The sequence below is a fragment of the Phoca vitulina genome, unplaced genomic scaffold (genome assembly GCF_004348235.1).
Source record: "Phoca vitulina isolate PV1807 unplaced genomic scaffold, GSC_HSeal_1.0 scaffold66, whole genome shotgun sequence".
Lineage (NCBI taxonomy): Eukaryota > Metazoa > Chordata > Mammalia > Carnivora > Phocidae > Phoca > Phoca vitulina.
The window spans coordinates 3,614,026-3,637,655 of record NW_022589769.1 but is presented as its reverse complement, the minus strand read 5'-3'; the positions used below and the strand labels follow the sequence as shown (position 1 = coordinate 3,637,655).

The following is a 23,630-nucleotide window of genomic DNA, read 5'->3' as shown; positions in this document are numbered from 1 at the left end:
GCTCAGGTCATGATCTCAGGGTCATGAGATCGAGCCCCATGTCTGGCTCTGCTCAGCGTGGAGTCTACTTGAGATTCTTTCCCTCTCCCTCCCCCTCTACCCCTCCTCCCCCACCTCTCTAAAATAGAAAAAAAATTTAATTAATTTAATTTTAAAAACCCCACAAATATTGGTTGAAGACGCTGCCCTTCACTGGCTGTGTGACCTTGGGCAAGCCGCTATCCCTCTCTGAGCCTGGACGTCCTCATCTTAAAAAGGAAGGAATCACTTCCGCCCCCCTCTGGCTGCCATGCATACTAAACGAGACCCCACCGCGGTGCTCAGCACCGGGCACAGCGCCAAGACCACGGCGGAAGCCCTCTGCCCTGTCCCCTGCCCCCACCTGAAATGGGTGACGCAGCTGAGTCCCACGAGGCTCCCCAGCCCAGCGGGGTCAATGCCAGTGCTGCGGAGGTCCAGGGAGAAGTCTTGGCCGGCCGCTGCCAAGGCACTGCACAGCACGTAGGTGTTGGGGGGTGTGAGCCGGGTGCCCAGGAAGGAGAGGCGGGCCGGAAGCCCCTGCACCACGTGCTGCCAGATCACGGAGTCCGTGGCCTCGTGCGCACAGTGCAGCAGTTCCAGCAGCCGCCCGGCTGGGAGCATCCCTGGCTGCAGGCGCTTCAGGTACCTGCTGAGCACCTTCTGCTTCCTGGCCCCCACGGCGGCCGCAGCTGGCCCTGCCAGGGCTCCGAGGCAGTCGGCGTGAGGCTGGAAAAGCAGGCCAGCCAGGAAGCGCGGCACGCCCTCCAGCCAGTTGTCATAGGGCCTCTTCTTCCTCGGGGTCAACGCCAAGTACTGCGGCAGCTCCTTGTCCTTGATTTCAGTGCTCAGGGCCAGCCACACGGCCCCCAGGAAGCACTGCAGGAGGAAGCTGGAGAAGGCCAGCTCCACGTCCGGGGCGCCCGGGACGGGCTGCACCAGGCCTTTGGCCACGGCCCAGGCCCTCACAGCGGCCGATGGGAACTGGCTGTCCTGCAGGGTGCCCCGGTGTCTGCGGCCCAGCTCCCAGGCCAGCCTGGCCAGTCCTGCCAGGGCCTCCGGGGGGCTGTCGCGGGCTGCGGGGCCCAGCAGGCCCACGTAGAGTCCCGTGAGCGTGGAGGGCAGCTCAGCCTTGTCACCCAGCTCTAGGAGGGCCTCGGAGAGCCGGCACACGGCCCGGCACACGGTGGGGCTGTGGCTGAGGCTGAGCAGGAACGGCTGGCCCCGGAGGAGGGCCAGGGCTCGCTCCTGGCGCGCAGTCGCCCCAGTGCGCTCCAAGTAGCGCGTCACGTAGGTCTCGGCCTGCTCGGCTGAGAAGCCAGCCACCTCGAACAGGACATCGGCCTTGCTCAGGCTCTGGGCCAGGCGGCCCCAGGGCCGGGCCGTGAGCAGCAGGGTGCAGCCTCGAAGCAGCTTCCGCTGGAAGAGTCCGGCCAGCAGCCCACGGAGGGAGTGGGGCTCTGTGGACACGGGTCCGCACGTGCTGTGCAGGAGGCCGTCTTGGGCTTCAAGCCCCTCGAAGGCGTCCAGGATGAGCAGAACCCGGTCGGGCCGCCTCAAGATGTGTCTGAAGACCTCCTCGTCCACGGGCCGTGGCTGGGGGCCCAGGCAGAAGAGCAGATCCTGCAGGCGGTAAGTGTCCCCTTTGGCGCGGTCCAAACAGTGGCAGGGGAAGTAGAAGACGAAGTCATACTGGGGCAACTGGCCGCAGGCCCAGGCCCGGCTCACTTCCCGAGCCCAACGGCTCTTCCCCTGTCCTGCTTTGCCCAGCACGGCGATCACCTGCGTCTCCCACGGCCGCCGGCAGTCCCCGGCAGCCCCCAGCACCTCGGCCAGACCCCCACGGGCCAACTGCCTCTCTGCCCAGTCCGGGGTGGCCAGCTCCCTCTCCTGGTTTTTGCCACTGCTCCTTTCCAGCCGTGCCTTCACCAGCTCCACCTCCACCAGGATGCCTTCCGGGCCGGCGAGCTCAGCCTGGTACTTGTCCCGTAGGGAGCTGCAGAACTGCTCTACACTCTCTGCAAAGGCCCAAGGGTGAGTGGGTGGGTGGGTGGGTGTGTGTTTGCGCGCGCGTGTGCTGGGCGGGGAGGGTGCTAGCGCCACCACGAGGCCAGCCCGACCACCAGCTGCGCCAGTCAGTCCCCACCCACTGCCTTCTTTATTACTGCCTCGCTCAGTTACGCAGACATTCATTCATTCACTCATTCACTCTCACACCCGTCATTCACCTGTCTTCTCCCTTGTTTATCTATCCGCCCCTTCATTTACTCACTAACCCCCTTCTGCTTTTGCTCCCTCACTATAGGAAGGCCATGGGGTGGGGGGCAGTGTTAAGGTTTAAGAGAGTGGAATCCATGTATCTAGTTAAAATCCCAGCTCCACCGCTAATTACTGTGATCTTGAGCATGTTATAGACTCTGCTACGTCTCCGGGGATGCCCCAGGAGTCCCTCATCTGCAAAAGGGGGATAACATTAGGGCTGTTTGCGACATGCATGATTTAATATATCTGCTTAGAAAAGCACGCGGAACGGAGTAAGACTTAGGAGCTCAGTCATCCTCTCATCATCTCACCTCCCATCGCCCCTGTGCCCAGAGTCAGCCCCCTCCTTCATCCATCTCTCCCCTCATTCATTCCCTTGGGCTGGAAAACAAGGTGCCAACACCTGGTGTGGGCTTACGAGGGCAGGATCTCAGCACATGTGACTTGCTCATAGAATCAAGTGAGCAAGTGAACGGATGCATGAGCAAGACCACCAACAGAGAAGGGCTGAGTATGTGTTGAGTGACTGAGTGAAATAGAAGCAGACCCGGGCTTCCACCTCCTGCCCCAGGGCACAGAGAGTCCGCCACCACTTACCAGGCCATTTCAGAGGCTTGCTGGAGACCTCGTGAGCTGCCCGGCTTTGGGTAGGGGACATCTGGTCCTCTGGAGATGAAGAAGTTCAGGTGAGGGGCCTGCCTGGGGACCTTCCTGCCTCGGGGACATTCAGTCCTCCAAGGCTCCCAAAGGCAGAACCAACGGGGGTGGGGGGCGGCTGGGTCTTCCCTGAGGCAACAGTCATAAGGTGGTGACCTGAGGCTGTATCCTACTCAAAGAGGCTTTTAACTTGACCAGCTGTGCTTTATTATTATTTTTTTAAGATGTATTTATTTATTTGACAGAGAGAGACACAGTGAGAGAAGGAACACAAGCAGGGGGAGTGGGAGAGGGAGAAGCAGGCTTCCCGCTGAGCAGGGAGCCTGATGCGGGGCTTGATCCCAGGACCCCGGGATCATGACCTGAGCTGAAGGGAGATGCTTAACGACTGAGCCACCCAGGCACCCCTAACTGGGCCAGCTATGCTTTAAAAATTTTCACCAATGTTTTAAAAATCACAGTATCTATGTAAAAACCGAGATTTGTAGATTCTGCTGACAAATCAGAAGATCTGGCCACACTGGGTCTGGTTTCGTGCTGGGTGGCAAGTAGCTGAAGGCCAGTGGTCCGGTTTAGGTGGAACACGTGTTCTCTTATGCCTTCCACTTCCTGGAGACCCCCCCTACCTTGTTTTACCCTTAAACGCAGCCTGCCTGTCCCTGTGGGTGGCCTGGTCTGTGGACCTGATTGAGACGATTCTTCCCCCAGGGCCTCCGTCCTGCTTCCCGTAACTCTCACCAGCCCCTGAGGGTCCTTACCTGTCGTATTTGCACGGGAGGTCAAGGCTGGTTCTGGCATTCCAGGAAGGTCAGCTGCAGATGGGGCAAAGGGGCTGGTGGAGCCGGGCCGATCTGGGGACTTGGGGAGGCTCTGCACAGCCGGGCCACTGGAAGGAAGCACTTGGCTGGCCTGGGGCATCTCGCCTATATTGGGACAATGGGAAGGGTTAGAACAACCAGGTATCCACCCAGGACCCCACTTGGGTCACCCCCACCCCATCCCAAAGGAGGCTGTGTGGCTTGGGAAGTCTGGGGAGGAGACTGGGGAACTTCCAGAGGAAGACATTTCAGGACAGGACTGAGGAAAGAACTCTGGAGTTACCCCTAGCTCACCGAGACTTGGTTTCCCCACCTGTGAAATGGGCACAGTCAGCTCACAGAGAGCTTAGGGCAAGTGCTACTATAACATTCTTCCCGCTATACGGTCAGTGCTCATTTGCCTGGATGTCAGGTCAGGGATGCTCCCTTCCTTCTGGACCACCAGCACATTATACGAAAAACTGGCATACACCATTTAAAGGATGCTCTTAGATTGGTGGAAGTCTCCCCACCTGACTTCATCCTCTCTCCCATCCCTGAAGCCCAAAGGAGACTTGCCCTGGGCAATTCACAACTCCTCAGTGTGGGAGGTCAGCAGGGACCATCCTGCCGATCAGGAAATAAGGCAATTCCAAAAAAGCCACGCAAGGATGCACACCAAAACAGTTCACCACTCTATACTAAGAGTGCAGAAGAGCCTCATTAACTCTTGTAAGCATCTCATTTTGTTTGGCTTGTGGATGAGCATGAATCGATGGGATTTTTAAATATAATAAAGTTTAATACAAAGGAAAAAAGGCAAAACTAAGGTTTGGTGGGGAAAAGTGATACATAGAAAGTACAGCCCCTGGGTGGGTGGGTCACTCACCCCGACCACCTTGGGGAGCTCTGCCCTTATGCTTTGATATTTGGGAAAGGGGGTCAGAGAAGGGTGTTCTGGGGACAGAGGATCATAAGAAGGTGCCAAATGCCTGGGGTTGGCGGAGGACAGGATCAGGGAGTAGTCAGGTAGCCGCGAGAAGGGATGGGGGGCAGGCTTTGAACACTCACCTTGATAAATGACCATACCAGACACCCCCGTCCCAGCCCCTGAGATTTGCCAGAGCCCCTGGGGCAGAGAGGGGAGGCCAGGGATGATCTGGATGCGTCCAGCAGGAAGACTCAGGCAGCTCAGCAAGGAACTGGAAGGGGGCACTGGGGAGACAAAGGCAGTGAGGTGGGATCCTCCAGGGCAGCAATGTTCGTAATCCTGTTCTCTGATTATCTGATTAAGATCCGACTCCCTTTCTAAAGGGCAGGCTCCTCTGTCCCCCCAGAGCAGCAGCTGTGTCTGTCTTGCCCATGGTGGTGTCCCCAGCACCCGACAGAGTGGCGGGCACAGACAAGGTGCTCAGTGCATAACTGATGAATGAAGAGAGCTGATGAGCAAATGCCCTAATGGGTGGGGACTCCCTGCATTATCTCCCAGGGATGTTTCCTTCCAAGGCACATTCTCTGGCACAGGCTGAGCTGATGGGGACCCTGAGGATGGGACTAACTGGGATGGAAGTGGGTGACACCAAGGGAGGGTTCCTGTCCCTGGTGGGCCCTACCATGGCCACTCTTCAGGCACCCCCAGGGAAGGGGGGGTGGGAAGCCTACCCTCTCCAAGTCCCTAACGTACCAGGCATTAGGACGGTCTCCTCCAGCCGGATCTGGCTGGATGCTGGCTCCTTGTTGAACACAGCAGGTGGTGACAGGCAGGGCAGAGCTGCAGAGTCACTCACTGACCCGACCAGGAACGTGCCAGTCACCATGGGCACAGCGAGGGGCTCAGCTGTGAGCAAGACGACCATGTTAGATCCAGGGGACCACGGATGCGATCTGAATGGGTGCCTGGCGGGGCCCTTCTAGGGAGGATGGCAGAAGCACAGTAGACCTCTCTCCGGGTGGTTGGAGGGAGCTCCCATCCTCTTCTCAGCCCTGGGTGAAGCTGCTTTGTCTTCCTCACTCTGTGCCACTCAGGGGCTGGTCTCCCCCACTTTGCAATAACAACAGGTGGGATGAGAGGGCAGGTGGAGGGAGAGGAGGCAGCCTCTGGTGGGAGGAGACGGTGAGCCTGGGGAAGAGGCTCGCTGAGGCATGGGGCTCTCGGGAGGCCAGAGGGCACTGGGTGACCAGCTGACCCTAGGTGACTCTGTACTCCAAAAGGAGAAGTGTGGTCTGGAGGGGCAGTGGAGTAAGGTGGGAGGCGGGGTCCCGGCTCTGACTCAGAATTAAGAAGGGGTGTCAGGGGAGAGGCTTTGTAGGAGAAGTTGAATCTCCCAGCAGCCTTCAAACTGCAGAGCAGGGGGCTATGGAACCGTGATCTTGGTTTGAATCCCAACTCCACCTCTCACTAGCTGTGTGATCTCGGACAAGTGACTTCACCTCTCTGAGCCCTGGCTTCCCTGCCTCACAGTCTCCCCGGGTGCACCCCACCCTGCTCACCCAGCTTCCTGTGCTTCAAGTCCACGGGCAGCTCCTCTGGGAAGGCTGCAGAGAAAACATCATGGTCAGCCGCCCCAAGGAAGTTGTGGTCCCAGCCACGAGGGGCCCATGAACCCCAGCAGCCCACATGGCCTTGCCTTAAATGGCTGGAAAGTGGCCTTGCAGCTCTCAGTCCCTCCCCTTCCTCTGACCCTTCCTGCCCTGCTTGTCCGCTTGCGCCCAAACCCCACCTTGAAGACCCAGGGCAGCGAGGGACTGGAAGAGGCCGAAGCGCAAAGGGGACACAAGACGAGTTTGAGTTTAGAAAAATAAAAATGAAAACAACAACAACCTGCTTAGGGTCCCTCCCTAGCCTTGTGTCTTTGCAACAGAGCCTTTCTGAACCTTTGATCGCTCATCCGTGAAACAGAGGCGGGGCTTCCTACTTTGCAGGAGTACATGGAAAATCGGTGAGCTAGGGACCAAGTGCCAGCACAGTGACGGAGGAAAACCCTATGTGTCCCTGAGCAAGGGGCTGGCGAAACAAATCACAGTTCACCCACCCAGTGAATTTCCACACAGCCCTAAAAAAGAACAAGAATGCTAACGGACGTATGGGGAAGTGTACTGGTGTCTGCAATTTACTTTGAAATGTTCCCAAAATAAAACGAATGGATGAGTGGGTGGAGAGAGGGATGGACAGATGGAGAGAGATGTGTTAAGGCAAATACAGCCAAACATCAACTGGAGACTGTTAGCGCTACATGGTTGTTTGCAGTACGATTCTTTCACCTTTATTCTATGTTGAAAAGTTTCATAGTAAAATGCTGGGGAAAATATTTATCAAATAAAACAAACAAACAAAAAAAGCAAGCCAGCAAGAGGAATTCCCTGGAGGGAACCGGCAACATAGGCTGTTTTCAGGGAGGGAAACTGAGGGTCTGGGGGACAGGGGTGGGAGGGAGATTTTTTTGTGTTCACTGAATATCTTTGCACCTTTTGAATTTTTATAGCATGCACCTGCTTCACCTGTTGACAAATGAAGAAATAGGTACAAGTCCGACACATGGTCTGGAGCATAGGAAGCTCTCACTCGACTGTTGAGCTCATTTTACAGATATGTTCATTCAGTGGACATTTACTGAGGCGCTACAGCACGCCCTGTGTTAGAACTTAGTTAATGAGTCTGGAAGACAAGATTGCTGTCCTCACAGTGGGGAACTAGTCAAAAAGCAATAAAAAAAAAAAAAAAAAAAAAAAAAAAGTCCAGATGGGGGCAAGCACTAAGGGGCTAGGAGAGACACAAACAAGGTGAAAACCAGCGAGGTGATCCATGTGGAAGGGTGGTCAGGGAAGGCCTTCCGGAGGAGGTGACATGTTAGCCAAGACCTCAAGGATTCAAAGGAGCCTGCAATGGGAAGAACTGGGAAAAGGGCATTCCAGATAGAACTGCAAATGCAAGAGTCCCGAGGCTGGAGGCTGGGCAGGGTACGTGAGTTCTAGGAATGGTAGGAAGCCAGTGTGGCTGGAATGTCCTGGCCCAGGGCAAGCTTGGAAAGGTGGGAAGGACCAGATCATATAGGCCTTGTGTATATATTTGTAGTCCTTGGAGCTTTAACAGGACAGCAGAATGATCTGATTTGCATTTAAAAGCTCATAGGGACTGCCAGTAAGGACAGATTAAGGAGAAAGGGAGACAGAGTAGGAGGCTCAGAGAGGGACAAGCACTTGCTCAAGGCCACACAACCCATAGATAGCAGACCCAGGACTCAAACCAAGTTCTTGCTGACTCCAGAATCTATGGATAAAGACACCTCCCTCAAACACAGGGGTGACAACTAAGGATGAAAGAGAAGCCAGAGCCCAAATGGCCTTTGGGAAATGGCAATCAAGACAGCCAGGGGCAGAGACACACCTGGAGAATGGCCATTAGCACCTGGGCTGTCTGCTTCTTCCCTGGGTCACCAGGGAACAGCAGTGAGGGGAGTGGGGGGTAGAATGTCCAAACCCAGGCAGAGCAGACAGGACTTAACAAGGGAAGCCACTGGGAGCCACAGCAGGCTCTGGAGCCAAGGCAGGGCCAGGAGTCGAGCAGGCCGAGGTCAGATCAGAGAGGGGCTTACTCACGTCTTTTCTGACTTTTCTGTCCTGCTTCCTCCAGCACCTCGACACTCTCGCTGATCATTTCTTCCAATCCTATGTGCTCGACTTCGGAAAAAAAAAAAAAAAGACACCAACACGTAGTCAGTGGATGCCCAAGGTGAGCCTTCATTGTCCCTATGTTGGGGTGGGATCTGACTGCCCTTCAAAGGGTGGTCATCAGGTATTATGATGCTCCCCAAGGAACAAGGAAGGAAACGCAGGCTGAGCCAAGAATCCCCCAACTTACTGAAAATGTCTTTGCCCAGACCATCCAGTTGGGAGTCCTGAAACACGTACTGGTCCAGTTCCGCTGCCCAGACAAGGAAAAGAACAGTCAGTCCATGAGTTTTCCAAACACCTCTTGTGTGCCTGGTCTTGAAGTAGGTACCAGGGAACTGTGACCCTCCAGCCTTGGCACACACAGGGGTGCTCAATCAGCGTTTGCTGAATGAATGATCAAATTAATGAAGGAACCCTGAACCTTCATGGGCTCTTAATCTAATTGAAGGGATGATATGCATCCATGAAAACTTAACTATCGCTGTCAAGTAGTACAATGCAGTGTGGTAGAGTTGTCACGGGCTTTAAGTTTAAATCCCAGCTCTAACCCCCATTAACCCTACTAGCTGTGCAAATTTGGACCAACTGCTTAACCTCTCTGGGACTCCACGGCCTCATCTGTGTAATGAGAACAAAAAATGCCTGCAACCCAGGGATGGATGGCGAGGATTAGAGGCTCCACCTCTAAGTTAAAGCATCAAAAATAGTAGCCAGGACACCAAAAGCACTTACTAAATAGTGGTTAATTATATAAAGTGGTACATGACTTGGAGCCCAGGGGAAGACAGCTATCATGGCAAGAGGTCAGAGGAAAGAGTGTATGGTGGCACAGGTCTGTCAGGGAGGGCTCCTGAGGGAAGGGATCCTGGAGCCAGGCCTTGAAAGATGGTCACAGTCAGAGAGATGGGAAGTGGAGGGCTTCAGGCAGTGAGGACAGAGTGAGGAAAGTGTTTGAAAAACTCAGAGACAGGTGTCCGCGGGAAAGTTTCATGCTGGGGAAAAGGTAGGGTTGATTTTATCAGCAATGGAGAGCCATAAAAGGGGAGCAGTGACCATGATGACTATGACGATGGTGATGGTGGTCATGGAGGGGGGCGCCTAACTTACTCTTTGCAAATTCCTTTCCTAAACACTACACACAGAAACTCATCCAATCCTCAGCCATCCCATGAGGCGGGTGTGATTATTACACCCACTATGCACATATGGAAGCCATTTTCTAGACATATTTCAAGATGCCTCAAATGACTGGATGCTCAGGCCAGAGCCTGGCTTTCTAGAAGCACAGAGAAAGCCCACAGACTTGAGCAACAGATTTGGATGAAGCTTCTGCCTCACCTTGCTTTGGCAGCTTCCACTTCCTGTGTAGATGCCCCCAAGCAAAAAGCCCCTAAATCCTAAGTAATGCTCAAATCCTTCATCACTGCCTCCAGTTGTGAGGAATATGAATGCCCTCAGCACCAAACACTTCTGCTTCCTCAGGTAAGTTCCCAAGAAGGAAAGGAAGTGGGCAGACTTCTCAGTTCTGTAATTTTTGAGACACATAGTTACTACTCTCCATTTTCCACTTTGTGTGCTGCAGGATTAACTGTGCACTGGGGAAAGACTGGCCACATTCACGCTAAGCACAGACCTCCTGAGTGATGTGGTTCTTGGGTTGCCAGGAAAAAGGCCACAAAAAATGGTTGTACAGGTTGTTCACTGCACAAAGGTGCCCAGCAAGAGGACAAATGGGGGCTGCATCCTCCAGAAAAAGGGGCATCTTTTTCTAATTCAACAGAGCCTCTGTATGAGATAGTGGTGAGGAGGGAGCCTTTACCCCACTCCCCTCCAAAAAACAAAAACAAAAACCAACAGCAACACATCTCTCCAAAGAGTTCTGCCCTTATCTGAAAATAGTAGCCCTTTTTAAACCTGCAAATCAGCCTGCCAGCTTAAGCCTTAGAGAACCTCTCCACCCTAGACTCTTTCCTTTTTGTGGTTAAAAATAAGGACTTTGAAATGAGAAAGACCTAGCTTTGAATCTCAGAGCTGCCCATTACTATCTCTAATGCAGCCTTAGGTACACTGTTTTACCTCTCTAAGCCTCGATTTCCTCCTCCATAAAACGGAGATACTAATAGGATCTACTTCCTTTGTTGTTGTAAGGATTCAATGCAATAACACACATACAGTGCTCTAAGCCTCGATGTCCTCCTCCATAAAACGGAGATACTAACAGGATCTACTTCCTTTGTTGTTGTAAGGATTCAATGCAATAACACACATACAGTGATCTGCATGCAGCAAGTGCGCCCAAATGGTAGGTATTACAAATACTAGAGTAGTCTGGCTTAGGAGCTAGGGAGAAGACAGGGAGGGGTATATGGTATGGGCTGTGTGGAAGGAAGGAAAGAAGAGCAAGAAATATAAAAAGATATAGAACTGGAGGCAGAGGATACAAAAGTGAGACTTTTTTTGCCTGGTGGTCATTGGCCAAGGGGTCAATCTCCCTTCTTCCCTGGGGTCTCTTTTCTAGCCCTTGCTTTGCATCCCCCTTGCCCTAATTTATGAGGGAGGAGACTGCTGTGGCTTGTGGTGAATGGGTGAGGTTACCAAAAGAGAAAAAGGAACTCTTCCCCTCAACTGGCCCTTTTCTGGGTTAAGAACGCTTCCTCACCGATATTGGCATAAGCCTCCCTGGTCTCTTCATCACCTTCCATGTCCCACAACAGTTTGCTGAACTGTTCGCAGTTGATGGTGTCCATGTCGGGTTCTGGAGGGAAAAGCCCCATGGATGAAGCAGGAAAGGTTTGGGAAGAGGGCTGGTGGGGAAGGAAGGAGGCGGGGCGGGGCTGGGAGAACTCCTCTTTGGAAAGCAAACAACACGCAGGCGTTTGGAGCTGTCCGCGGTGCTGACCAGAGTTCAGCGGCCAGAACGTCGCCCAGTTGCTGACTGTCTCCACCGCAGGCTGAGGGGGGTGAGGAAGGACTTGGGAGGGGCCAGAGGGAGGAGAGCCCACCTGAGCAGAGCTCAATCTCTTCTCTAGCCAGGTCCGTCTGGTCATAGAGGTGGTAGAGCTGCAAGGGATCGGCACTGCTGTTGAGAAGCTCCAGGTACCCGCCTTCTAGAGACCCCAACTCCATGGCGGCACACTGTCCGCTGCCTGGAAGGAAGACACATTTAGTCAGTGCAGGGAGCATAGGAAAGATGTAGAGAATTAACACCTACCATAGCTCCTAGCTGGGTCACCTGGTGAAGGCCAGGGTTTGGGAGAGCCAAAGAAAGTGAGCAGAAGTACTCATTCAGCACCTCTTATACGCTCCGGGCAGTGGAGAGAGCAAGTCATATCTCCTTCCTCCAAGGAACTTATAATCGCTCTGGGAAGATGCCCACCATACAGGGAAGGGAAGTGGGGAAGTGTAGATTCAAGACACCTTACACCTGGGATCCAGGAGACTTGAGGTCCACATCTAGTGCTGCCATGAGTGATAACAGTTGAGATTTGTAGAGCACCTACCTTGTGCCAGACACATGGGCTAGCACATTCCATTCTCACATCAACAATCATATGAGGTAGATACTCTTACTATCCTCAATTTCCACATGAAAACACTGAGGATCAGAGACGTGAGGTGACTTACATAAGGTGACCCAAGTCCAAGTGGAACCCAGATCTGGTTCTGGGCATTCTGATGCAGGGATATGCAATTAAGTCCTATGCTCTATCTACTGCCTTGGGTGACCTCGAGCAAGTCTCTGCTCCTCTCTGTGCCTCAGTTTCCTAATCTGTAAATTGAAGGAGTCGGGGCAGATTCTAAGATTCTTTTTTTTTTTTTTTAGAGTTTATTTATTTATTTGAGACAGAGAGAATGAGAGAGAGAGAGCACATGAGAGGGGGGAGGGTCAGAGGGAGAAGCAGACTCCCTGCCGAGCAGGGAGCCCGATGCGGGACTCGATCCAGGGACTCCAGGATCATGACCTGAGCCGAAGGCAGTCGCTTAACCAACTGAGCCACCCAGGCACCCCTGATTAAAGACTCTTAATAGGAGTTTGGTGCCCTAGGCACATCCCTTTGAGATTCTAAGATTCTTCATTTGGTGAAGGGCATATCAGATACCTTAGATACCACTTCATTCAATCTTCCAAACACCCTGGACATGTCCACGCAAAAACTTGTGTATGAAATTTCATAGATGCATAATTCATAATAGCCAAAATATGGAAACAACTCAAGTATCTATCAATAAATGAATGAATAAACAAAATGTGATAAATCCATACAATGGAATACTATTCAGCCATAAAAAGAATAAAGTACTGACACAGGCTACAACATGAATGAAACTTGAAAACATGACACTCAGGCAAAGAAGCCAGACACAATGGGCCATAGATGGTATGATTCCATTTATATGGAATGTGCAGAATAGGCAAATCTTTACAGATAAAGTAGATTAGTGGTTGGTTAGGGTTGGGAGAGAGTTGTGGAAAAAACTGGGGAGCAAATGATCACAGAGGTGGGGCTTTTTTTGTGGGGATGTCAAAAATGTTCTTTAGCTAATGTGGGGATGGTTGTACAACTGTGTGAATATACTAAAAAGACCGCTGAATGGTGCATTTTAAATGAGTGAATTGTGGGACATCCTGGTGGCTCAGTCGGTTAAGCATCCAGTTCTTGATTTCAGCTCAGGTCATGATCTCAGGGTCCTGGAATCGAGCCCTGTATTGGGCTCCACGCTCAGCAAGGAGTCTGCTTGAGATTCTTTCCCTCTCCCTCTGCCCCTCCCCCCACTCTGTCTTTCTAAAAATAAATATTTTTTAAAAAGAAATAAATGGGTGGGGGCGCCTGGGTGGCTCAGATGGTTGGGCATCTGCCTTTGGCTCAGGTCATGATCCCAGGGTCCTGGGATCAAGCCCCACGTCTGGCTCCTGGCTCAGCGGGGAGCCTGCTTTTCCCTCTCCCTCTGCCTCTCCCCCTGCTCATGCTCCCTCTCTCTCTGTACCTCTCTGTCTCAAATGAAAAAGTAAAATCTTAAAAAAAAATGGGTGAATTACACACTATGTGAATTACATCCCAATAAAGCTACAAAAGCAAAACAAAAACCGACCCAGGAAGATAGGCATTATTGTTTCCATTTTGCAGATGAGGCCAACTAGTTTCCCTGATAATATGCAGTTCTTGCTGGCTAGAGCCACTCTGAAGGCTCATGCCCGCGGCTCTAGGTTCCTGCTCTACTCCCTAGTGGGTTCATTTCCCAGACCCCCTGTAACAAAGTTAGAAACTGAGCAGCTTAAAACAACAGAGCCTTAGTCGCTCAGGGTTCTGGGGGCCAGAAGTCCAAAATTAAGGTGTTGCCAGAAGCTCTAGGGGACAGTCCTTCCTTGCCTCTTGTAGCTTCTAGAAACTCTCGGCATTCCTTTACTTGTGACTGTGTGGCCGAATCACTGCAATCTCTGCCTCAGTGGTCCCATCATCTCTTCTTCATGTCTCAGATCTTCTGCCCCTCTCTTAAAAGGACACTTGCCTCTGGGTTTAGGGCCCACCTGCATAATCCAAGATGATCTTATTTCAAGGTCCTTAACTTGATTACACCTGCAAAGATGCTTTCTCCAAATAAGGTCACATTCACAGGTTCTAGGGATTTGATGTGGACATATCTTCTGGGGGCCCCCATTCAACCTCCTATACATGAAATGCAGACACTTCCTGGAAGGACTCAGAGTTTCTTGGAAGAGGCAAGAGGAGAGCTGGCCTTGAAGGCCAGAGGACCTGCCAGAGCTTTCTGAGTGCCCCCACTTGGGCCGCAAGAAAGTGGAGGTGAGGGAGAAGGACCGAAGAGGGTAGGGTCAGGAGAACACACACACACACACACACACACACACACACACACACACACACCTCACCACTGCCTTCCAGCTGCTTCTTTTCATTTGATTCATTAACAACGCTCACTACCTATGGAGGGTCTCTGCACAGACCCCGGATATCACGGAGAATGAACTTTCCAGGCCAGCCTGGGGCCCTGGCTGGGGCTGCCTGTTGATAATGGGTTGGGTGGGGGCCGCAGGAACCCAAACATCACAGACTTGCCTCAAAGGTCCAGCCAGCCATGACTGGAGGAAGCGGAACTGAAAGATGGGGTCCCCACCCTTTTCTTGTCATGAAGCCAAGCCTGGGGGGCGGAGGAGAAGAATTCCACCCCTCCCAGTACAGTGGCTTGAGACCAGAGAAGAAATCTGTTTTCTCCAGAGAGGTAAGAAAAGACCCCCCCCCCACCCGCTCAAATCTTGCCTGGTGCCTTCCTCCCCTTTTCAGTCTGGGGTATTTATGGACAGCTTACATTGTAGCAATCCACCTCTTTTTCCAGGCAGCCAGATCTGGTGACAACAGCTCTGGATTGAGCCTAACCATTTCACCAATGAGTCAGGTGACTTTGGTCAAGTTCCCCAAACTGTTTTTTCACAGGGTAACAGGTCTGCCAGTGGCCTTCAAGTCCAACCTCCTTCACTCTACAGAGCAGATGAGACCCTGAGAAGGGACGCGACTTGCTCAAGGCCCCATAGCCTGTCCCTGGCCAAGCCTGCACCTGATCCCTCCCCAGCACAAGACTCTCAGTCCAGTGCTCTTTCCTGCCGATCAAAATGTTTCCATTCAATGAACAATCCCCATCATATCTAGGCCCAGGAATAGGGAGGGACCAGGTCCTATCGCAGAAGGGTGATGGCAGGAGGTGCCATGGAGAGGAGCTTGAAGAAGTATAACCCAGCCCCACTACTGACGGGCTCAGCTTCAAACTTTGGACAACATTGCCAAATGCAATCAGACCCCAGAGAAACACACTGACGGAAGAGAAAAAAGCCAACTTGCGTGAGCTTGGGAGTCAAATTGCCTGCCTCTGAAATCATTCCTACCTACCAACTCACCACAACCTGGGCAAGTTCATTTTATCAACCTCCTGGAGCCTCAGTTTCCTGATCTGTAAAATGGGAATAATAACCAGTAACTCATTAGGATCCGGTGAGTTAATTCTCATAAAGCTCTCAGAAAGGTGACTGGCCCTTAGTAAGCATTTAGTGAATGGTGGCTTAGAACGGCATCCAGCACATACATGGTGAGCAAATGTGGGAGATGACCATCATCATCACTATCATTATTTATGATTATTAATTCGCTTCTAACCTCTGTGGAGTTGACAAAGGGGCCCTTCCTCTTTCATTCCTCCATAAGTCACAACACTGTGAAGCCAAGCTTTCTGTTCTTTTACTTAAGGAGATCCCACAGACCCCATAGGAACAAGAAAGTCCCACAGCCAGCAGTGCAACCTGGGAGGTCTGCTCATGTCCCCCATCACTACCACTGAGGAGTGCCTGGGAAAAAAGTCATCCATGGGCCCAAGTTCTGTGTCATTGGCTAAACCCAGATAAGAAGACATTTACTCTTGGGGTGCCTGGGTGGCTCAGTCAGTTAAGTGTCTGGCTCTTGATTTCAGCTCAGGTCATGATCTCAGGGTCGTGAGATTGAGCCCCACATTGGGCTCCATGCTGAGCATGGAGCCTGCTTAAGATTCTTTCTCTCACTCCCCCTCTGCTCCCAACCCCTCCACTCATGTGCTCTCAAAGAAGAAGAAGAAGAAGAAGAAGAAGAAGAAGAAGAAGAAGAAGAAGAAGAAGAAGAAGAAGAAGAAGAAGAAGAAAGAAGAAGAAGAAGAAGAAGAAGAAGAAGAAGACATCCACGCTCAGCTATCCCCAACATATACCTCCACACCTTCCTTCCAGCTACCCCAAGATGAACCCTGTGCCTTATGCACTTGTCTTGAGTATACAGGGATTTCCAGCTCATAATGGGCTTCTGCCTCCACCCCACCCCCTCATTTGAGCTCCCAAAGAGCTCTAGGGAGAAGGCAGGATTTAATGCCCATTTGATAGATGAGGATAGTCAAACACTTCAGTGAAATGGCTTGTCCAAGGTCACCTGGTTGGAGAGTTTGCATCTGAATCCTGGCTAGGAGGCATTAAGCAAGTGACTTCACCTCTCTATCAGTTTTCCCACTACTAGATCAGGATATTGACACTTCCCTTGTGGGACCATTGAAAGGCCAAGAGAAGCTCTTGGAGGCATACGGAGGCCCACAGTTAAAGGAATCCCATGATGTTGGGATGCTGCAGAGCTGGGGCTCAGTTCTGGAGTCTAGTCTCCTGGTCTCGATCTCCCAAAGCCACAGTGTCTCCCATTCATGCCCACATCGACTTATATCTTGGCTTGGGACCAGCGTTCCCACAACCAGTTTCCTTATGTCTCTCTCTAGATGTTTAGGAAGTGCTTCAAAGGCTCCTGATTGGACTCTTTCCCCCACATGCCACTCTAGAGGGACTGGGGACAGAGATGGCTCAAATCACCCCACTGCAGAGGACAGAGTGCCCTTCAGCTGCCCCAGCACAGGGCAAATCACACAGGCCAGGAGTCCTGTGAGGGAAGGAGCCCTGTCTGTCTAGCTCACCTACCCCAGACTCCCGCATGCTCTTGCACATAGCAGGCTCTCTCCACCCATAAAAGTGATGCATAACTAGAATTCACAGGTGCCTGCTGAGCGCCAGGCACCAAATGACATGATGTGTAGACCTTATTCCAGTCTAACACACACATTTGTGATTGGTCTTCCCATTTCTCAGATAAAGAAACAGGCTGAGAGAAAACTGGTAGGATCTGAGCCAGATGCCTGGCTGCAAAACCATGGTTTCTTGCCCTTGCCTGGTGACAGGAGGCATGGGTGACAAAACAATTTCTCCTTTTGAGGAGCTGTCTGGGGCACCACAGAGAAGTGGTCTGTGTCTTTTTGGTAAACGAGTGGTATTTTTAGAAGGTCCTCTTTGAATCCGCCCTTCCCCCTGGGCTACCACCTTCCACATCCAACTTGAGAAAAAGTTCCTAATCTCTTGGCCACCAAAAGTCCCTTTGGGGGGGTTCATTTCCGTTCCCACTTTGTACTACACCACAGGTTTTGAAAGACCGTAGGCACCAAGATGGTTCCTGGAATAAATTCATTTCTCTCTCCCCTGAGGGAAACCAAACTGTTCAAACTCTTCCTGAGGTAACCTGACAGCCGATGTCTGCTGACATAACGGTCCTTCCCTACTGGGAGAGTCTGTCGTGTTGAGGGCTGTGCTGGGTACTCTAGATGCATAACCTTGTTTCCATTGTCACAGCAACTCTGGGAAATTGGTATTATTATATCCATTTTATGGATGAGGACAATGAGGCTAGGCTCAGTTTAACAGGTGCTTTCTTCCCAGAAAAGGGAGTATATCCTTGAGGGTCTCAAGCGGCACTGGGAGGGAGAAAGGGGCACCTTTGCTACCCCTGAACTCTTCAGCTCTGCTCTGCACTGTGATAAAAGAGCACAAAAAAATATTTCCCTGCATGTTGACTCTAATTCTCCTCCTGAGGAAGAAATGAAGATCTTTGAACTGTGTGTCCTAGAGAATGGTGTTGCGTTCCAGCTCTGCTTTTACTCTTGAGTACCCTCTGAGCCTTAGTTTCACCAAATAGGGTGGACCCAACTCAGCTGAGGTATTGTGGGATTCTAGATTCCTCACTGCTTGTCAGCCTTGCCCCCCTCCATTCCCCCAAGGGCCCTCCCAACACCGCCTTGCTCCCCAACCTCTTGACAAGCTGCTTCTGGGGGTCAGATGGTGGCAGGAAACCAGGAGCCCAGGGCTACCTTATCTTCCACAACCAGCCCCCAGTCAGTATCTCTGTGGGGCTAATCGATCAAACAAGTTTCCTCTTCTCTTGCATCTTTGTCCTCCAGATAAATTCTAAAAGACATACTGCACTGGTTTTCATCCAAATCTGTAAAACAATGATTTACTGAGCATCTCCTACCAAAAAAAAAAAAAAAAAGCACTGGGCTCAGTTCTCCAGGGGCCCTAAAGAGGTTTAAAACACAGTCCCTGCCAAGAAGCTTGCAATGTAGACTCAGATAATATTTTAAGAGGGAGACAAATCATGATGATAATAATACAGTGGTTAAGAGTGCGTGCTCTGGGTTCAAATCCCAGTTCCGCGCTAACTGCATGACCTCACATAAGTTCCTCGGCCTCTCCCAGTTGTGAAACCTACTGTATTTGGTTGGCAGAGCATCTAACTCATTATGTTGCTGTGACTTGCCTAAAGTGACATTTCCAGAGGGCCGCCTGAGTGGCTCAGTCAGTTAAGCGTCTGCCTTGGGCTCAGATCGTGATCCCGGGGTCCTGGGATCGAGCCCCACATTGGGCTCCCTGCTTGGCGGAGAGCCTGCTTCTCCCTCTGTCTGCCACTCTGCCTATCTGTGCTGTCTCTCTATCTCTCTGTCAAATAAATAAATAAACAATCTTAAAAAAAATAAATAAAGTGACATTTCCAGAGAGTGCTACGATGATATAAGTTTCCAAATAAGAACAGCGAGGTGCCACCTGATACTGCACCACTGGTCAAAGTTAGAAAGCTAGGAAATGCCAAAGGTTGGAACATGTGGGCTGGTGCAGCCACCCCAGCGAACAACCTGGCACCTGTTCGAATACCAAAGGATGCAGAGATCTGACAACCTCACAATTCCAGGTTGGGTATGTATCTCCTAAAGAAACACTCCCACAGCTGCACAGGGACACCCATCAGACGACGCACTGGACTCTTTGTGGTGACAGCAGGGGGATGCCATCCAGGTGTCCGTGGCTGAGAGTGGGGCAGTCAAAAGTAGCCACTGTGATCCATGGAGGAGGATGCCGTGTTAGAAGCGACAGACCAAATGCACACCCAGCCACATAGTGCAGAGTGAAAAGTCAGAAACAGAATGAGCCCTGAGAGCCCAAAGCTAGATGTGCAGAGTGACATCAAGGCGCATGAAAACGCAGCAGAGAGGTTCCAAGAACACACGCAAACACAGGGACCCACCTTGAATGCATTAGAAGGCAAATCTCAGAGCACGTGGCGCTGCTTAAAGGGGTCGGAGGGCCCACAACCTTCCCTCCCCAAAAGGCGCTGCAGAGTATGGTTAAAACACAACTCCAGAGGAGCGTTTAGACCTTGGCCTCCAGATACTCTGACTTGACAATTTTAACTGGTGTGATGTATTACATGTAGCATCCTGCTACAACACGGACGAACCCCCTCAAGGGGCTGAGGTCGGGGTGCCCATCCACCAGCTGCTGGAGGGCAAGGGGCTCACAGCTCACAGTTCTGGGCATAGCTCCAAGTCACACCCCTTCTCCAAGGGGACCCCATATCTGATGACTGGTCCCTGTGGGGTGCAAAGGTCCGGTCTGGTTTCTTAATTTGCAGTAACCCTAAAGGCTGTCCCAGCTTCAGCCTGCTCTGTGGGGCCTCCGGGTGGGGGTGGCTGAAACCCCTGTTGAGACTTATGGCTGGCAGCCCAATCCTCCCTCCGCCCAATCATGCCTCTTCCCTCTCCCTGCGGTGTCCCCCACCTCACCTCTCCCCAATAAATCTCCCACGTGCAAATCTTCAACTCCGAGTCTGCTTCCTAGGAACCTCACCAAAGACTAGCTCATTCTGTTTTTCCACCAGGGGGCCTGGCAACCACACAGAACCCCGCAAAAGTCCCCCCTCCCCAGAAACCACCTCTGAAGAGCTGGGGCAAACCACCTATCTAGTCTGGACCCCCACTGAGGACATTCACCTCATCGCGACTTAGGATTCGAATGATACCACCTCAACTGGTGCGTGTGCCCACAGACGGCCAGTGAGGGGGCGTCTGGGGGTGAGGGGCCCGGTGGACAGGATGAGAAGGCAGGAGACCAGCAGTAAGAGCTGCAGCTGGGGGAGGAGGTGGGCTCCGTGTTTGTCCAGAGCACCCGTCCCCTTCCGGCCAGCCTGGCCTCTCCCACTCCAGGTGGCCCTCACTCTGCATGCCCCAACATTCCGAGCTCCAATCAGAGTGACCTGGAAAGGAGTCCAACAGGTTCCCCTCAACCCCTGCCCCCTCCCCGGAAGACAACCTGAGCCAGGTACTGGGATGGGGGAGGAATGAGCACCCTGTGGCCAAGCCAGGCCCTCGGCTCCAGTCTTGATCCCCAGCTTGACCTAATGGGGTGCCTAAGCCAGCTCCAGGCTCTCTGCTGGGTGCTGGAGCCTCTGAGCCATGAATCATGGGCCAGCCCTGCCTGCTAGCGTCTGACGGCAGAGACGAGCCATTGGCAGGCTTGGCTGTGAATCAAAACTGCCTGAAAAGGGCGCTAAACACACAGCAGCCCGGGCCGACTCCCAGAGATTCTGTATTTTTAAACGAGCACCCCCTTGTGCCCCCTCACACACACACCTGCCTTGTAGGGAATTAAAATGGGTTTTATTTTCAAGGCAGCCTGACTTTCCACTTGCCAAGAAAACACTGCCCCCCCCCCCCTCGCTGGGGTGACTTTTGTTGAACTCTGGGAGGTCTGCAATTCTCCTTCTCCCAAGTGACCCTTCCAGGCTCTCCATTTCTGCCACCTTTCCACTTCTCCCCAGCTGAAAATCCTAGAACCAGAGTGAACACCGTCCTCAATTCTTCTCCTTCTCCTTCCAGGAGTCCCTGTCGACTGCCATGCCCTTGATGGAGGAGCCCCCAACCCCACACTCTTGATTGTTTACAATTGCTACCGGGTCTTTTCCCCAAACCAGTCTCCCAAACTTCAGGTGTTCATCAGCCCCCTTTACAATTTTTGGGTCAGATCTGCATACCACCTGTTCTATAATTTACCTTTGTATTTTCCTGGAATTAACTTTTTTTTTCTTAAAGATTTTATTTCTTTATTTGTCAGAGAGAGAGAGAGCACATGCAGGGGGAGCAGCAGAGGGAGAAACAGACACCCAGCTGAGCAGGGAGCCCAACTTGGGGCTCGATCCCAGGACCCTGGATCATGACCCGAGCCGAAGGCAGACGCTTAAATGGCTGAGCCACCCAGGCGTCCCTTGAATTAACTTTTTAAAGAAACAAATATATTTATGTTAAAAGAAAACCTTCCAGAATTGAAAGCAGGCAGTCAAAAGCATACTGGTACACGGATGTTCATAGCACACTCTTTGTAACAGACAAAAGATGGAAACAACTCAAGTGTCCATCAACAGAAGAATGGATAAACACAGCAGGGCCTATCATACACTGGAATATTACTGAGCCATGATAAGGAAACACGGACGCCTGCTACAACACAGATGGGCCTTAAAAACATCATGCTCAATGAAAGAAGCCAGTCACAAAAAGACAAATACTATAGAATTCCACTTACACAAGGCAACTAGAGTGGTCAACTCCATAGACACAGAAAATCAAAGGGTGGCGGCCGGGGGAGGGGGCCCGAATGGGGAGTTCACATGTTATGGGGCCAGAGTTTCAGTTTGGGGCGATGAAAAAGTTCTGGAGACAGATGGTGGGATGGTTGTATAATAGCAGGAATGTATTTATTACAGCTCAATCATATACTTAAAATGGGTACCTTGGTAAATTTTATATTATCATTAAAAAAAAAAAGGAAACTTTCTATCACTCCCTCCCATTGGGGGGGAAAAAACCCAGCATCACCCACCACTAAAAACAAAACAATGTTATTACAATCAGGTCAGCTGCCCTACTCTGCTAAAAAGAAACATCACTCAGTATGAGTGTTGCCAAAGATGTCTACACACAAAAATGGGGAAGGCGGCTCAAGAACGAATCAGAAAAGTAGGGATCTCCTACCCGGTATCAATGAACGCGTCTTTGAGAACTGTCTGTGGACCACCCATCAGGTATGTGTCAAAGTCTAGAAGCCTCCCTAGAAGCCCACAACTTCCCCTCAGATCTTTCCATACAATCCCTCCAGGAGCTATAATGCTTACTCCTGGCCCAGGTGGATTCTTCGGTGATCCTTCCCAAGTGCTTCCAAGACAGTGCTCTAGTTTTAGCCATCTTAACAGATGCACCTCAGAGCAGGAAGTCATTTATCCAGGGTGATGGATGGCAAGTCTGAAAGCCAAGTCCAGAAGCTTCTCCCTCTTCCTCAGGCCACTTCTCTGATTGCCGGGGATTGACCCCAGGCCATGCTGTTGAGTCCTTTTGCTAATTTCCTAACTACTCTTCACAAGGGACCAGGGGCTGAGGTCTCAAGAGGTCAAACCAGGTCCCTGCTGTCAGACAGGTTTTGCTGTATCAGTAAGACTCTGACTACCCAGGACCTACCCTGCATTTGTGGAGGCCCACGCCCCTGCCCAGGCACTGGACTGGGCTCTCCAGGGACTTGGATTCAAATCTTGACTCTACCAAAACCTCGACTATGTGACCTTGGTTACAAAACCTCCTGGGGAAGTCCCCAGAGATTTTGTAACATGGTGAGATAACAGGGTTTGGACCACATCAATGCCTCTCAATACATGTATATAACCTCTGGGCCTCTGGCATGGGAATCGCCCAGATAGGTGGTTTAGCCCGGGTGGGGCCTGGTGGCAGAACCCAGGAGCCTACACACTAAACAGGTGACTCCCTTGTGCAGGAAGCCTGGGACCCCCTGGCTCAGTTCTCTCTGAGGATCTTTCCATTGTACATCCTGGGATCTTGGAGACCAGGTCCTTACCTAAGGCAGTCTGGGGTTTGGAAGGTGAGGACTTTCTGGGGTCTCCCCCTCGCCCCCCCCCCCTCTGCTCCATCAGGCCCTAGAGCAAGAAGCACCAATTTCCTTAACCTTCTGATTGGCTGGGAGTATTTCTTTTCTGGGTTGGTGGGGAGGGGGGCTTCATAGATGGAAGGCATCGTGCCAAAGTTAGGAACACCTGGCTGTGATAGCAAGTGGGGCGCTGTGGACTGCTGGGCGTCTGTCTCATTCTTTGTCACCTTGATGGGGGGAGAGCATGAGACTCAGAAGAGAACGGTGGGCTTTAAGGGTCCCAGACAGAGCTAGACATGGCAGTTCCAATTCTGGCATTCTGGGGCCCCAGAGAGACCTCTCCCCCTCCAGCTGTTTCTGCGGCTCCTTGGTTTCTCTCCTTGGAAGGCGGGGCTCAGGACCCCAAAGTGAGGTGGACATGTCAACCCTGTCAAAGCCCTCCCAGAAAGCTGCCCCACCCCCCACCCCAGATTATCAATGAGAGGCTTGGAATTGTATAAAATTCCTGGACATAAGAGACTCCATTTTAAAGTTCCATTTTCCTTTCTAACGAACTCTTGAACTGGCAATTGTTTTTACAAGCAGTTGTTCATAAAAAGTCAACAGAACAACTGGCATTCAGACCGGAT

General features: G+C 51.8%; 1 protein-coding gene across 4 annotated transcripts in view; it reads right to left on the bottom strand.

The window, feature by feature from the left end:
* LOC116624400 (MHC class II transactivator-like) overlaps window positions 1-23,630 on the bottom strand; it is a 37,412-nt gene that overhangs the window by 11,145 nt on the left and 2,637 nt on the right. For 3 of the 4 annotated variants that reach the window (XM_032392241.1, XM_032392243.1, XM_032392244.1), the window contains exons 2-11: window positions 11,408-11,551; window positions 11,065-11,160; window positions 8,593-8,655; window positions 8,331-8,411; window positions 6,225-6,269; window positions 5,419-5,571; window positions 4,806-4,949; window positions 3,696-3,860; window positions 2,878-2,946; window positions 383-2,036 (exon numbers count right to left, since the gene is read on the bottom strand). In XM_032392241.1, coding sequence (XP_032248132.1) covers window positions 383-2,036; window positions 2,878-2,946; window positions 3,696-3,860; window positions 4,806-4,949; window positions 5,419-5,571; window positions 6,225-6,269; window positions 8,331-8,411; window positions 8,593-8,655; window positions 11,065-11,160; window positions 11,408-11,551 — 2,614 coding nt within the window. The remainder of the gene's footprint in view (window positions 1-382; window positions 2,037-2,877; window positions 2,947-3,695; window positions 3,861-4,805; window positions 4,950-5,418; window positions 5,572-6,224; window positions 6,270-8,330; window positions 8,412-8,592; window positions 8,656-11,064; window positions 11,161-11,407; window positions 11,552-23,630) is intronic. The other variant, XM_032392242.1, reaches the window with a different exon arrangement.